Here is a 16,481-nt window from a genome sequence, read left to right as displayed (position 1 = left end):
TCTGTTTTAAAATTACACTAAAAAATACTTAGGAATAAACCTGACCCAGGAAGTGAAAGACATATGCTGAGTACTAAAAGAACATTCTTTTAGTTCCGCTTCCCTGGTGGCTCAGTGATAAAGAATTCCCTTGCAATGCAGGAGCCATAGGAGATGTGGGTTCGATCCCTGGGTCCAGAAGGTCCCCTGGAGGAGGGCATGGCAACCAACTTGAGTACTCTTGCCTGAGAATCCCATGGACAGAAGAGCCTGGCAGGCTACAGTTCATAGGGTCACAAAGAGTTAGACACGACTGAAGTAACTTAGCACAAAAAAACATTAATGGAGGAAACTGAAGATGATTCAAGGAAATGGAAAGACATCCCATGCTCTTGGATTGAAAGAATTGTTAAAATGGCCATACTACCGAAAGGAATCTACAGAGTTAATGTGATCACTATCAAACAAATTACCCATTATATTTTTAACAGAACTAGAACAAATAATCTTAAAATTCATTTGGAACCATAAAAGACTCAGAATTGCCAAAGCAATCCTAAAGAAAAAAAAAATCAAGCAGGAGGCATAGCCCTCCCAAACTTGAGACAGTATTACAAAGCTACAGTAGTGAAAACTGCATGATATTGGCACAAAAACAGACATATGGATCAATGGAACAGAATAGCCCATTAAGAAACCCACACACCTATGGTCAATTGTGTAAAATGTGTACTCAGTCGTGTCTGACTCTTTGTGACCCCATGGACTACACAGCCTGCCAGGCTCCTCCGTCTGTGGGATTCTCCAGGCAAGCATACTGGAGTAGGTTGCCATTTCCTTCTCCAGGGGATCTTCCCAACCCAGGGATTGAACCCGGGTTTCCTGTGTCTCCTGCATTGACAGGTGGATTCTTTACCACTGAGCCACCTGGGAAGCCCTAACGGTCAGTTAATTTTCAACAAAGGAGGTAAGAATACACAATGGGGAAAAGACAGTTTCTTCAGGAAGTGTTGCTGGGAAAGCTGAACAGCCACATGTAAATCAATGAAGTTGGAACACACCCTCTCACCATATATAAAAAATAAACTCAAAATGGCTTAAGGACCTAACCATAAAACATGACACCATAAAACTCCTAGAAGAGATCATATGCAAAACATTCTCTGACATTAATTATTTCAATGTTTTCTTAGGTCAGTCTCCCAAGGGAATAGAAATAAAAGCAAAAATAAACAATGGGACCTAATGAAACTTATAAGGTTTTACACAGCAAAGGAAACCATAAAAAAATGAAAACACAACTTACAGACTGGGAGAAAATACTTGCAACCAACAAGGGCTTAATTTCCAAAATATACAAACAGTTCATACAACTCAATAAGAAAAAACAAATGTCCCAGTTGAAAAATGGGGAGAAGATATAAAGATCTTCTCCAAAGAAGACATACAGATGCGCAATAGGCACATGAAAACATGATAAAAAAGATGACCAACATTGCTAATTATTAGAGAAATGCCAATCAAAACTACCTTAAGGTACCACCTCACACCAGTCAGAATGGCCATCATTAAAAAGCCTACAAATAACAGGGAATTCCCTGGCATCCCAGTGGTTAGGACTCCACACTTTCCTGCTGCGGGAATGGGTTCAACTCCTGGTTAGGGAATTAAGATCCTGTAAGTCGTACAGCATGGCCAAAAAAAAAAAAAAAAAAAAGTCACAAATAACAAATGCTGGAGAGGGTGTATAGAAAAGGGAGCCCTCCTATACTGTTGGTGGAATGAAAGTTGGTACAGCTGCTATGGAAAACAGTATGAGGTTCCTCAAAAAACTAACAATAGAGCTACCATATGATCCAGCAACACTCTTGGGCATATATCTGAAAAATATGACAACTCTAATTTGAAAAGATACATGTACCCCTATGTTCATAGCAGCACTATTCATAATAGCCAAGACGTGGAGACAACCTAAACATCCATTGAATGGATAAAGATGTGATACATATGCAGTGGACTACTACTCAGCAATAAAAAGACATGGAATTTTGCCATTTGTAGCAACGTGGATGAACCTAGAGATCATCTTACTAAGTGAAGGAAGTCAGGAAAAGACAAACACCACATGATATTACTTATATGTAGAATCTAAAATATGGTACAGAGGAACCTATCTGCAAAGCAGGAGACTCATGGACACAAAGAACAGACCTGAGGTTGCCAAGGGTGGGGGATGAGACTGGGAGTTTGGGATTCGGTAGATGCAAAACTATTATCTTTATGATGGATAAACAACAAGGTTCTAATGGAACTATAGGAACTATATTCAGTATCCCGTGATTAAACCATAAAGGAAAAGAATATGAAAAAGAATGTATATATGTGTATATCTGAATCAGTTTGCTGCACCAGAGAAATTAACACATTGTAAATCAAGTATACTTCAATAAAAATTAAAGAAATAAGAAAAAAACTGAGACTAGCCTTGAAAACTCCTTGAGCAGACAAAACCAGTTTAGTCACACAAGCAAGGCTTAATTTAACTTTGGGAGACTAACCTGACCTAGGTCATTTATTGCTTATGCTTCTGAAAATCGTAAGACAAAGTTGAACTGTTTTCCAAGGCTGATATGAGGTAACCACTGACCAATTCCCTACCGTTTAGGAAAATTCTAATAATATAAGCCATCACTGTGAAGAAAAAAAATCACTGCTATCATGCTCTGTAAACTACTTTATAACAGTACACCCCTGGGCCTCATTCCATGTTTTGGTTTAAATGCTCTGTGTTTACAAACTGTCTTTTTGGTGTGTATGCAATAAACGTTCATTAACTACTACTTTGATGATTAATTGACTTTGTTATTTTTCTATGATTTTTTGGTAAATTATTTATTCATTTATTTAAGTTGTGCTGGGTCTTCATTGTTGTGTGGGCTTTTCTCTAGTTGCGGCAAGCAGGGGCTACTCTCTAGCTGCAGTGCACGAGTTTCTTCTCATTGTGGTGGCTTCTCTCATGGAACGCAGGCTCTAGGGCACTTAGGCTTCAGCAGTTGTGGTGCATGTACTTAGTTGCTCCTCAGCATGTGGGATCTTCCGGAATCAGGGTTTGAATCTGCGTCTCTTGCATTGGCAGGTGGATTCTTATCTACCGCACCACCAGGGAAGTCTTTCTGTGATCCTTTGACAAGTCACAAAGATCACCATAGATTGTGACAAGGCACAATTGATTAAATCATTGGTCATTGGTGATTGAACTTAGTCTTATTCAGCCTCTCACCCTTCTTCCCTCCTTAGAGGTCAGGGTAGGGGTGGAAACTGAAAGTTCCAACCCTCTAACATTGCAGCTTGGTTCCCCTGACAACCAGCCCCCATCCTAAAGTTATCTAGGGGATTTCAAAAGTATCCTCATTAACATAACCAAAGACACTTTGATTGCACTTGTTCAGTCGCTAAGTCCTGTCTGATTTCTCTGTGACCCCATGAACTGCAGCACACCAGGATTCCCTGGTGTGTGTCTTCCAGAGTTTGCTGAAACTCATGTTCATAGTGTTGGTGATGCCATGCAACTATCTCATCCTCTGATGCCCTCATCTCCTCCTGCCCTCAGTCTTTACAATGAGTCAGCTCTTTGCATCAGATGGCCAAAGTATTGGAGCTTCAGCATCAGTCCTTCCAATGCATATTCAGGGTTGATTTCCTTTAGGATGGACTGATTTGATCTCTTTGCAGTCCAAGGGACTCTCAAGAGTCTTCTCCCCCAGCACAGTTTGAAAGCATCAATTCTTCAGTGCTCAGCCTTCTTTATGGTCCAACTCTCACATCTGTACATGATTACTGGAAAAACCATAGCTTTGACTATACAGAGCTTTGTTGGCAAAGTGACGTCCCTGCTTTTTGATACACTCTCTAGGTTTGTCATAGCTTTTCTTGCAAAGAGCAAGTGTCCCTTAATTTCATGGCTGCAGTGCTGTCCTTAGTGACTTTGGAGCCCAAGAAAAGAAAATCTGTCACTGTTTCTCTTCCCCATCTATTTGCCATGAAATGTTGGAACTGGATGCCATGATCTTAGTTTTTTGAATGTTGAGTTTTAAGCCAGCTTTTTCAATCTCCTCTTTCACCCTCATCAAGAGGCTCCTTAGTTCCTCTTTGCTTTCCCTGATTGCACTTATCACTTAGGAAATTCTAAGAGTTTTAGGAGCACAGTGCCAGGAATGGAAATAAAGACCAAATATATATTTTGTTATAAAGAAAGCAGCTCTTTTGCCCTTTACCTATTTGCCCATTTCTGGTTCCCCTGTAACCTTAAAAGAACCTGATCATAGGAATGAGATCACCAGGCAATTTAAGCAAACTCCTGACTTATGTTCTCCAGAATGCACACCATGCCTCGCCTAACATGTTGATTCTTTTCCTAGACAGAAGTAAGTAGGCCTCCGCCCCCAGTAGCCCTCATAAGTAATCCTGCCAGCAAGATAACATCTGAAGAGTCATCTAGTCTGCACACAAAGGAGAAGGATGCAGAAGCCAACCTCCTGCTTCAATGATTCCCTGAGATTCTTCCTCCTTTTCCCTTTAAAAACTGTCATGGCTGATCATAATCTTCAGAATTGGAGTGAGGACAAGAGTATACCTCCTCTCCAGCTTGCCTGCTTTTCTACTGACACTTGACCCTCCATTGCCGCCTTTCGAACAAGCAGTCAAATCTGCCTTTAGTAACAAGAAAGCAAAATATCACATACCAAACCAAAAATGTTCACTGAAAAGATTTATTTTAGCAGCTCAGTTTTATCACATTCTACACATTTGTTCAATATATTTATATTTGTTCTGCATAGATGGCATATTAACTTTTATAGTTGACTTTTTCATTGGATATTTGCTGCTACCTGGCCTGAAGAAAGAGTCAGGAGGATAAATAAAACCCGCATGGTGGAAACGTAGAGCAGCGTTTCGGTTCTCAGCAGAACTTTACTGTAGTGTGCGCTTCAGTGTCTGCTTTTCTTCCTCTTCTTTCTCAAATCCTGAGCAGACGAGAGATCTTCCCTTGGGATATCGAGCACAACACTTACGCAGTTCTTCGATGACAGCCTGACACTTAGATTCCATGTAGTTGTTGGCTGAAAGACAGACAGGCAGACCCTAGTCATGATCTCATAGGACTCAGGCACAGGGACGTTGAGACCTGAACTTCCCAGTCCTTTTCACCTTAATGTACCTACAGACATGGAAGAAAGAGGATGTAACCACGTCCACTGAATTCTTTCTGATTTAGAGACCCATCGCAGCTTAATAAGGAAGAAAAGTATGATTCACAAAGTGCTCGAAAGATATTTTCACATCTAATTTCTTTTTCTTTAAGGCTGATTACTTATGTGCCTTCTTCTAGGGCAGCGGTTTCTAACCTCCTCTCTCTTTTTTTTTGTAGGGAGGAGTCACTAATCCCTTGCACATTAGTTTGCACTCAGTTTAAGGTGGCTGCCAGATGTTCCCAAAGAAACCTTTGCATTAGGGGTTGAGAAACTGCAGCCTCAGGGTTGAATTCTACTCTTTTTAACAGCTGAGCTAAGAATAAATTTATTTGGGGACTTCCCAGGTGGCGCTAGTGGTAAAGAACCCACCAGCCAATGCAGGAGGCATAAGGGATGCAGGTTTGATCCCTGGGTTGGGAAGATCCCCTGGGGAAGTGCATGGCAATCCACTCCAGTATTCTTGCCTGGAGAATCCCCATGGACAGAGGAGCCTGGTGGGCTGTAGTCCATGGGATCGCACAGAGTCAGACATGACTGAAGCGACTTCCCATGCATGAGCTAAGAATGGTTTTTACAGAAGGTTGTAAACACACACCCACACCCACAGCCACACCCACCCACCCAAAGTCCTCCTGACCTCCAAAGCCTAAAATGTTTCCTGTTAGGTCCTTTACATAAAACATTTGCATATCCCTGCCAAAGATAGACCCTAAGTCTAGGAGGATTTGATCTAAAGGTTCTAGGTAAGCTGATTGATTTGAGTCCCCCAGTACTAAAATGGGGTGCATGGGGGTTAGTCTGGGATAGGAAAGACAATTCAGATTAGCAAGAGTATGGTTGGGCGGCTAAGTCCAGGTTTAGACCCAGACCAAAGGAGTTCCAATCATCACTGTGCCCCTTACTAGTTCTGTGACCCTGGACAAGTTACAAAGCTTATATCCATCTCACGGGTGAAAGGATTAAGTCAATGTTATTTAAAGCCCTTTCAATTGCGATTGTCATTCAGCGAGTATTTAATGGTCTCTATTTCACTCCTTCCAGCTTTCACCTTAGCAAGGGGGTGTAACCAGCTCTAACTTGATGTGTATTCTCCTTTAGCCATATGATGCTAATTCAAATCAGGAAAGAATCAGAATCACCTAAGAATTTATGTGGGAGAAGAAATTGTGAAAAGCATTCTTTGCAGGCAGGCGGGCAGGGGGTGGATGACCTGGGCCCATGGTAATGAAAGCATGGAGTCCTAACCACTGGACTGCCAGGGAATTCCCCTTCCTTTTTTGTCAATTTGGAGAAAGGAAAGAAAAGGATGAATAAAATGGCATTCTTATTTTCCATTAACATTTCAGATTAAAAGATTTTAAAAATATTGCTTTCATCATAAATGGAAAAGTCCAAGAATGAAAGTTAAAGGTCAATGGAAATACACAAACAAGGGTTTTCTTTGGTGGTGAGTCTTTGGGTGAATTCTGAACATTTTCTCCTCTTTTGTTTCTATATTTTCATGGGGATCCATGTCTGTTACTTTAATAATGGGAAAAAAATGATTAAAAAAATCAGTTTTCAAATTCAGATAGCCTTGTAGCTTTCTGCTAGTAATCACTGGCTGATTTAAAAAACTAAAATCTTCTAGCACTTGGTCCAGCAAAATGGACAAATCATATCAAATATGCCTTAGCTGAAATTAACTTTTGCCTTTAAGTTAGTTGCTGAATCCCAATTGCATTTTCACCCCCACACCTTCTAGCCTGATTGCTCTTAAAAAGTGAGTTGTCGGCCACCAAAGTGAGTTTGTAAAATATGACCAACCCATTTAAAACTAGTCTTTTTTAAAAATGACTTTGCTCAGCTTAGTGATTATCAACTCTGGCTGTGTATTAAAAATTCACCTGGTTAACTATTTCAATTGAGTCCTACCCAGACCCCAGCTGCAGAGAGTGTGATTTAATTGTTCTAGGCAAGTTTTTGAAGCTCTCCAGGTGATTCTAAACGTACAACCAGGATTTGTTAACCCTAAGCTTAGGTCACATTGCTTTATTTTCTGCCATCTTTGTTGATATAATGAGGAAAATCTTGAGGATAAATTAATTACAGAAATATTATATTGTGAGTAGAGTTAGTATTGTCTGCTGATAAAAAGAACACTTGGTCTCTTGTTAGTTCACAGATAAAGTGGAAACATAGAAAAAGCATTTAACGTACTACCTTGTAAACATTTCTGTATTTCACAGGCTTGTTTCTGGCACGGATCCTTCTGCGGCATATCCAGAAAACTAAAATAAGAAAAATTATGTTTATTTTGTTTTTTATACATAAAGACTTTAAACCCCCTCTAGATGGAATTTTCTTCTGAGACAAGCAGTATGCTCTTACAATTGCTGGAAAACAATTACACTAAAACATTCTTCCATTTCAGAGGATGAATATGCTGTATTTGTATAATATTGCATTTGGCTTGGAAGATATAAATAGCTTGAAAAAAACCCTTGAATTCAACTCATCTTGACCACTGTAAACCAACATTGGGCTAGAGGAGCCAGAGCTGCAACCTGACGGCTCTATGACTTACAGAACCACCTTTACAAACGATTTAACTCCTTGAGCCTTTTTCCTAATTATTGATGTGTAAAATAGGGATAATACCTACCTGAAAGCACTGATGGAAGGATTAAATGTCATAAAGGCGATAAACTGCATAGAACAGTGCCTGGAAGGCAGTAAGGACTGAACACATGATTGCTATTATTCCCGAGATTTTTTAACAAGTAAAACCTTACTTTTAATGTACATAAAGTGCTATGAGTATTTTAACTCAGGGAATGTCTTTATCGGGTAGTGAATCAGCAATATTTGGTGCTATTACTACTTCCTGAGAAAGGTGCTAGGTAAGCAGTTAAATTTTTTCTTGGAGTTCTTACAGAAACCAACTTCAGATATTTGAAACCAGAGAATAAACTTAAGTGCCCATGATTCTGATCAGCAACTTCTAATAATGTGAAGACACCATTTCAGAAAGGAAAAAGGCCCAGGAGCCTTGGTAGCTATTTCATGAATGCAAATAATCTCCTTTCTCTCTTTTTTTCCCCTCAGAGCCCCCTAACTTCTCAGTAGATCTGAGTTAGGTCAGTACTGGGATGGGAAACACTGGCGCAAAACCTAGGATATTTACAGGATGGGAGAAGGAAAGGCAGGTGAATTGCTGCAGGGCAAATAAGCGACAAAGAGATGCTGATGCTGCTAGCAGTTGCTCTCTTCTCTCTAAATCAGTACCAAGTCCTTGGTGATCGGGGCATCTGTTCTGTAGCAGGTGCTGACTTTTGTGGGATTCATCAGATCCCAGGTCCAGCGGATGATGTCCGTTAACGGGTCTATGGCAATTTCCAAAGGAGTCAATGGCAAGTTACGTATCCTAACTACGTGCTTGTGTTGGCTTGCTTTCTGCCTGCATAACCCTTCCTCTGCAGTTCCACTTTCCGTGTTCTTCATGGCCCTTTCTAAACTTCTGTGTTCTTGAGCAGTTTTTCACCCCGTGCCCCACCCCACCCCCAGGCCCACAGGTGGGTGCACTGCAGTGGTGAATGTCGTGATTGTCATTTACTGAACAGAACAGTGGAGCATCTCTTCCTAGAATCCCAGCACCTGGCGGGGTGGAAAAGAAAAGATCATTAGCATCACCACGATCAGAGCGAAAAAGAAGCAGCAGGGTAGGGACGGGGGAGAGAGAGAAAATACATACCCGGTTAATCATCAGGCAAAAGCTTAAGCAACAGCTCCTGTACGCCCCTGACCTGCCAGAAAAAGAAAAGTTTATAGAGTACTCTGTCATAAGAGGCCCAGGACAATGAAAAAAAACATGATTAAGCAACAGGCCTACCATTAAATGATGCTGGATTTGCCACAAGCGAGAGTTGTTGTCCATGTAGCGCTCCTCGGGGTAGAGTTGCCACATGAGAGGTAGCTGGGAGGTGAGAAGGTGGCTTGGCCTGGCTGCATCACCTAAAGGAACCTGAACTTGCTGAACTCGGGCCCTTAGGAAGCTCGTCTCCTGGTGGAGAGAAGCGATCACACAGAAAACCAGAGACTTCAGGATGGTGCGATGGATGTGCTTGAAAGCAAAAAATCGATCAAGAAATCCGCAAAGGAGAAACAATTACCTCTTCGAGGACGGCCACCCACGTGCGCTGGTACTCGTCGCGGTAGACACCCTCTTGGTGAACCCAGAGGCGATCGGGTGGGGCCCCCACATCCTGTCCTGCCATCCTGGGCTTTGGGGTCCAATGCTAGCCCTGCTTTTCTCCAGCTAAGCCTGCAGCACCCGTGCACAGGACACAGGTGTGACTTTGGGGCTTGGATTGAACACACCCATGAGCCAGGGGACCTGGTACTAGCAACCACCAACTAGAAGCCAACCTCTTTGACGCCTACTCGCACTGTCTACACTGAACCCAGGGCATCTGAAGCTCGTGGCTGGTTTGAAACTTGGGGCGGAACCTCGGGTGAGGCTGCTGACGGCGAAGCACTTGAGAACTTGGGCAGGGAAGGGGTTCTGGGGACACGTAGGAACAGCGCTAATGGGAAGCCAGGGGTCGGGGGCTGGTCTCGCAGTCTTTGCATTCTGCAAGCAGCATTGGACAAAATGTAGTGAGCCATGGAGTATGCACAGCAGTGCACAGGACACACTTATTGGGGCAGGAAAGCAGTAGAACAGACGCATGCATGCCATCCGTCCCCAAGTAAAAGCCCTTTCCAAGCAGTTTCCGTCTTAAAAGGTAAGACTGTGCAGGTCAAATCATGTAATCATGTATGTGGCTTTCTAAATGGCAATCAGAATTTTATTTTATAGGGCAAACGACCTATTTACCAGTTTTCTTAGAAAGCTTACTTATAGGGGCTAGGCATTTCCTGAAGGCAGTTTTCTTTTTAGGGAAAATATATAAGGTCACATCATGGAATGTTTCAGTTCCAAGAGACTCTGGGATCATGATGGTTCAGAGTTTAGAGACGGCAAATGAGAGTTACCCATCTCAATTCATTTTTATGCTTCAGGTGTCACAGGAGCCCATTCTCCCACAGATGGATGGCTTTACATTCTGTTTTCCCAAGTCAGAAGAGCAGAAAAGCCCACCTGCTCTTTGAGAGGTGTAAGCGAAGCACACTTTCGGGGCCAACTCTTACGTAACACAAACTCAGCTCTACTATGAGGATCCTCTGCCCACTTATGGATCGGATTTCAGGGTCTCACAATAACTTGACCTGCATTTTGCAGGAATGAACCTTTGGGGGCCAGGTTACAGCATCACAGGGTGGCTTCCCTGGACCTCTACATTGGGCAGGGTGCAGACATGCCATTGGGGAATCCACTCCAAAAAAAACAGAGGCCTTCTATTCCCACTGGGTGACCATTAGGTAGGAAAGGGGCTGCAATACGGCTTGGGAGGTTGCTAAACCCTCAAAATGAGATTGTCAAGAGCAAACAAGAAGCCAGAACGCAGGGTGAAGTCCGAGAGAACTGAGATGAACCCAGCCTTCTTTGCCAGAACAAGCTGAGTCTTATTTGTTGTTTTTCCTTAACATTAGTTAAGGAAATTTTTAGTTTACCTTCCTTGTTAGTTTACCTTCACTGAAAGGTACATGGAAATATTTGAGAGAGGGAGGAAATGGTTTGATTGGCATGAATGATTTATGAGCATCACAGTTGCTTTGCCCATTGTACCCTGAGTGGACCTGACTCTGAGCTTATCATACCTTTTGTCTTATGAGTAAGTAAGTTAAGTGTTAGTCGCTCAGTTGTGCCCAACTCTGCGACCCCATGGACTGCAGGCCATCAGGCTCTGCTGTCCATGAGATTTTCCAGGCAAGGATACTGGAGTGGGTCATCATGCCTTTCTCCAGGGGATCTTCCCAACCCAGGGATAGAACTCGGGTCTCCTGCATTGCAGACAGATTCTTTACTGACTGAGCTACAAGGAAAGCCCTTTGTCTTACACGACTCTCTTATTTCAAACCCATCAAAGGCAGAACGCTTTCTCCTTAACCAAATCCTGATTTCTCTCGGTGGCAACATAGCCTCTCCTGATCCTGCAGACTCAAAACTTATGACTTTTCCTGTACTTCCTCCTCTTCTTCAGTGGGTACATCCCACCTGTCACCAATGACAACCAGCGCCACTATCACTATTATTTGAGACCAACTTCCCCCTGATAGCAGGTTCATTGTGTCTAGTGCCGTATCCTTGTTCTCCCTGTCCAGTTCAGTTCAGTTGCTCAGTCGTGTCCGACTCTTTGCGACCCCAAGGACGGCAGCACAGCAGGCCTCCCTGTCCATCACCAACTGCCAGAGTCTACCCAAACTCATGTCCATTGAGTCGGTGATGCCATCCAACCATCTCATCCTCTGTCGTCCCCTTCTCCTCCTGCCCTCAAACTTTCCCAGCATCAGGGTCTTTTCCAATGAGTCAGCTCTTCGTTTCAGGTGGCCAAAGTACTGGAGTTTCAGCTTCAACATCAGTCCTTCCAATGGACACCCAGGACTGGTCTGCATGAGAATGGACTGGTTGGATCTCCTTGCAGTCTCCCTGTCCACTCACGTATAATATGCCTTCCCAGTCCTCTCTGCCTATCTCAGTGCTGTGACCACAGAGGGTATATGTCTGCCTCCTTGATGAAAACATCTTGCCTCTGATGACTACTGAACATTTATGTTTAAAAGTCACATTTTGGCCACTAATTATAAATTGCTTTGCATTTTGCTCTGCTTATTTCACAAGTCCTGTCCCCGCCCCACCCCAATATAGTATTACAAGCACCTAGACAGAAGGAATAACATAGTACTGGGCAGTACTGGGGCACTGTGAGCCTCAAATACTAGTCAGTGTTCCTGGGCGTGGATGGACATGGTATGCTGAGTAGACAGACAAAAGGCCATATAAACATGGTTTTATATATAAACATGTGGTTCATTCTTTGGGTAGATTAGATAGCTGTTTGTTATTTTGTTCAAAGCCTTTTTTTCCATTTAGCAGACACAACTATTGTGCCTCTCTTCCCTGCCCCCCGCCCCACAGCTTTGGAAAGGAGCGATCCAAGAAAAGAAAAACAGTAACTAGGAATGTCAAAAAGAGAGTCAAGTCTGAATTTTGAATACGGAAGAAATCGGTGTGTTCCCCCCACCCGCCTTTAAAGTAGAAACCCAGCGTTGAGGGTTTTAGGGCCATCTCAACTTCACAGGTAGGCCCTGGCAACAACTAACAGATTGTCACACTGACATTTACATGTTTTGAAGGAAAAGCAAACGTTTACTGGTTACCCTGACTTTGAAAGGAGATACTGCCAGCAGAATAGAGGGCCGACCAATTGGATGGGCTAAGTTAGGAAGACTCACTACCAAGAGGCCTGTGAACCTCTGCGAAATATTCTTAGAGGAAGGGCACCACGTGTACCACTGTGACCCACAGGACAACATGCTGGACGTCGGTGGGGTGAGCCTGGGGACAAGCCCCAGCACACAGCCCTGGACTCCCACTCGGAGATGCGTGATGGCCCAGTGGAAGGCAACTGCAGGGATCAAGGGATTGAGAAGCTGCCCTGTGAATGCAAATCAACAAGAACTTCAGCTGAGAAACGCAAAGGCTCAGTGAGAGGGATGAAGAGCAAAGCCCCCAGAATCATCGGAGAAGGCAATGGCACCCCACTCCAGTACTCTTGCCTGGAAAATCCCACAGACCGAGGAGCCTGGTAGGCTGCAGTCGATGGGGTCGCTAAGAGTTGGACACGACTGAGCGACTTTGCTTTCATTTTCACTTTCATGCATTGGAGAAGGAAATGGCAACCCACTCCAGTGTTCTTGCCTGGAGAATCCCAGGGACAGGGGAGCCTGGTGGACTGCCGTCTATGGGGTCACACAGAGTCGGACACGACTGAAGCGACTTAGCAGCCCCAGAATCACAGGTTGTATGAACGGAACACAGTCTCCCTAGAGGTGATCCTTGGGACGCTGGCCCCTAACTTTTTCTTGGTCAAGTAAGTTTGGGAATCTTAGGGAAGCATAAAGCACCTAAGGATAATAAACGCTCTGGCAAGTTATGCAGTCACGAAACTTTAACATTCTCCCCAATTTATCTGACTAGAGAACATTCTTCTCTATATGACACTTGTGCATAAACTTCAGGGCCCTGTGAACTAAGATGAATCTCTGAAAACCTCAAGATAAACTTAGGTACAAAGTGCAATACAACACACAGAACATAACCCTGTTCCACTCAACTCAAGGAACACTACCAGATGCAAATTCAAGTGGACTCAAACAAGTGTTTACAGGGACTTCCCTGGCAGTCCAGTGGTTAAGAGTCTGTGCTCCCAATTCAGGGCGCATGGGTTCCATCCCTGGTGGGGGAACAAAGGTTCCTGCATGCCTCACAGTGTGGCCAAAAAAAGTGTTTATATTCCTTTATTACCCATGAATGTAGGGCTTCCCAGGTGGCGCTCGTGGTAAAGAATCCACCTGCCAATGCAGGAGACATAAGAGACATGGGTTCGATTCCTGGGTGGGGAAGATCCCCTGGAGGAGGAAATGGCAACCCACTCTAGAATTCTTGCCCTGAAAACTCCATGGGCCGAGGAGCCTGGCAGGCTACAATCCATGCAGTAACAAAGAGTTGGACATGACTAAACGACTGAGCATACCCACGAATACACTAAAAAAGATTGCCCCCATGGGGGTTACCTTGATGGTAACCTGAATATGACCAGGGACCACACTGGCCTAGATAGACTATTTATTAGTAAGGCGATTTGTAAACTATTTTAAATAGATGACAGATCACAAAGAAGGACTTCCTTAGGTATGTAAGTACAACCATTATTTTTCATGTATAGAATGAATTATTGTCTCTTTTTAAAAATTTATAATTTGGTTTAACTTCCAGGTGTTTGAACAGCTTTCAAACTTGAATCAGTCGAATACACTTATTTTATTTGAAGTGAATTAATAAACTCATCTAATTACAATGAGTGAAGTTATTAATATCAAGAATGCCAGCCCTGGAGTCAGCCTGGCCTGTATATGAATGCTGGTTTTGCCACTTCTTAGCTCTGTGACCTCGGATAAGTTAAGCTCTCTACACTCCAGCTTTCTAAAATGTTAAATGAGATAAAGAACATATTGATCATGATTGTCAGCACTTACTTAGCAGTTTCTACATGTCTTATATATATTGACACTTGCCATCTTCACAATCACTCATGAGATACTATGATTACCTTCACTTAAAGATGACGGAAGTAAGGCACAGAGAAGTTAGCTAACTTGCATAAGGTAACACAGCTAGGAAGTTGCAGACGCCGGTTCCAACTGGGGCAGTTTACACATATGAGACATAGAGATGCTTCGTAGTCTAGCACATAGTAAACTTGACATAAATGTTATTTTTTTTCTACTCCAATTAAACTTTAGAGCTGTCTAATGCACCCATGAGCATTATAAAAGAGACTGTCAATGTTGAATGTGAGATTGACTAACACCAACCACAGACAAAAGGTGTTTTTCTTCTCTTTTAGTGCTGCCTAAAAGTGGTTATAAACGGAAGAAGTCCCATTAGAAAACATAATAACAACAGCCATCCGTGCACCATCAGCTCAGGGCACACTAGCCGCGAAGAGCAATTGAAAAGAATACATGCTGTAAAATCGAAGCTTAAGAGCAAAATTGGATAGGTCGAGTATAATCGCACACTTGAAATGTCGCCCCTGCTTCATCATTAGCAAAACGAATAGTGGAAGGATCTGTAATATGATTCTTAAACTTCAGGTAAACAATGGAGGTTGCTGGCATGGATGTTCCTGATAGTTCCACGGGACGTTGGCCCTATTTGTGGGGAGATTGGGGTTGGAACTGACTTGGGAGAAGAGCAAAGCATCAACACGTCCTCCAGCAGCACCCTGGGCGTGTTCCCTTTCCAGTACTGGCCTGTTCGCCTGGCTCCCAGACTACACACGAAACCGGTCAAACCAACAGGCACTGACCGGCCGTAGCGGCAGCACCGCATAGATTGTCTTTGATTTAGACTCATTCGAGAACCTGCGTGTAATTTCTAGCCTTGGCAGTTGGGAGATGCGTACTTTCCCTTATGGCGTGTTTATCACACCTCCAAAGAAAATGACTTTTACGTATAATTTCACCGGGTCTGATATCACCGAGACAAGGCGAGCTGAGGAAACTCGTGCGTATCTGCGGCGATCTGAGACACATCCGACCTCGAATCGAAACTTGAGTTCCCCTTTCCCTTTCCCTGTATCAAACACAGAGATACCTAAAAGCCTTCGGAGAAAGTAGCAGCCACCAAGCTTAGGAGTGATACTTTTCAGATACAGTGTAGCACTGTTTCTGCCAAGAGGTTACTCACATGAATATAGTGTTTCTTGGGCTAATTAATCCGCCTCAAGAGCAGCGAGGCTACAACTTCAGGTCACCCACCCCGGGCCACTCAAGCCGAGATCGGGACGTGAGCCCGGGGCGAGCCGAGGCGCATTCCGAGCCGAGGTCACCGAACCGAAGTTACGGGGCGCGGGCCGGTTACCGGAAGTGGTCCAGTGAAAGAGTGGTCCCAAATTTAGGGCCCCTAACTTGGAAACAAAATAAAAGAACACCTTAACTCGGGACCCAATTTCCAAAGAGTGTCCCCTGGGCGCGAGAAGGCCGGCGGGGGCAGTGATGCCGCTGGCGGGAGGTCCCCGGAGCGTGTAGGCCGCGCACGGCTCTTCTCGGCGGGCGGGCAAAATGGGCGCCGGCGAGCAGGAGGCGCCGGCCCGGCCGTACGCCCGTTCCTCACACACCACGTCCGCCCGCGGCCCGACAGCGCCGCCTCCCTGCCGCCCCCCGAGCCCGGCCCCACGTCCTGCCCGCGGCCGGCCACCGCCCTCCGCCCCGACGGCCACGCCTGCCTCAACCGGCGCGGGCGTTTCCCAGGTGCCGCTGGGCCGGCCCCGCCCCCGCGTCCCAAGCTCCTCCCCCGCGCGCCCGCCCACCCTGCCCCGCGCCCCAGGCCCCGCCTCGCCCCAAGCCCCGCCCCCGCCCACCCGCACCCCAGGCCCCGCTCCCACGTCCCAAGCTCCTCCCCCGTGGGCCCGCCCGCCCGGCCCCGCGCCCCATGCCCCGCCCCACGCCCGGCCCCCACGTCCCAAGCTCCGCCCCCGCGCGCCCACCCGCCCCGTCCCTCGCCCCAGGCCCCGACTCCGCGTCCCAAGCCCCGCCTCCACG

At 44.8% G+C, this 16,481-nt stretch overlaps 1 protein-coding gene across 8 annotated transcripts; it reads right to left on the bottom strand.

Moving 5' to 3' along the window:
* Positions 1–4,734: 4,734 nt before the first annotated feature.
* Positions 4,735–16,099, bottom strand: MTCP1 (mature T cell proliferation 1). 8 transcript variants are annotated; one of them, XM_061138021.1, is made up of 6 exons: positions 15,628–16,007; positions 9,103–9,273; positions 8,965–9,016; positions 8,827–8,867; positions 7,434–7,501; positions 4,735–5,099 (listed from the first exon to the last, which is right to left on the bottom strand). In XM_061138021.1, the coding sequence occupies exons 4-6, from the start codon at positions 8,844–8,846 to the stop codon at positions 4,951–4,953; spliced, it is 237 nt and encodes a 78-aa protein (XP_060994004.1). In that variant the 5' UTR covers positions 8,847–8,867; positions 8,965–9,016; positions 9,103–9,273; positions 15,628–16,007; the 3' UTR covers positions 4,735–4,950. The 8 variants fall into 8 exon arrangements, 7 of the variants coding, with proteins under 7 accessions (XP_060994004.1, XP_060994007.1, XP_060994005.1 ...); XR_009692094.1 differs by adding an exon at positions 9,383–9,534 and having other exon boundaries at positions 5,019–5,099; positions 7,434–8,867; XM_061138018.1 differs by lacking the exon at positions 4,735–5,099 and adding an exon at positions 9,383–9,534.
* Between the last annotated feature and the right edge of the window lie 382 nt (positions 16,100–16,481).

This window comes from Dama dama, chromosome X, assembly GCF_033118175.1.
Source record: "Dama dama isolate Ldn47 chromosome X, ASM3311817v1, whole genome shotgun sequence".
Classification (NCBI taxonomy): Eukaryota; Metazoa; Chordata; class Mammalia; order Artiodactyla; family Cervidae; genus Dama; species Dama dama.
Note: the sequence above shows the minus strand (reverse complement) of the source record. Positions and strands in the feature narration are given on the sequence as shown.

Excerpts from the sequence above, each read along its gene's own strand:
- MTCP1 (XM_061138018.1), bottom strand. The coding sequence starts at position 9,487 with ATGGCAGGACAGGATGTGGGGGCCCCACCCGATCGCCTCTGGGTTCAC. Across the intron at positions 9,274-9,382 it reads GGGTGGCCGTCCTCGAAGAG|GAGACGAGCTTCCTAAGGGC; the intron begins GTAATTGTTTCT and ends TCTCTCCACCAG. Across the intron at positions 9,017-9,102 it reads AAATCCAGCATCATTTAATG|GTCAGGGGCGTACAGGAGCT; the intron begins GTAGGCCTGTTG and ends TTTTTCTGGCAG.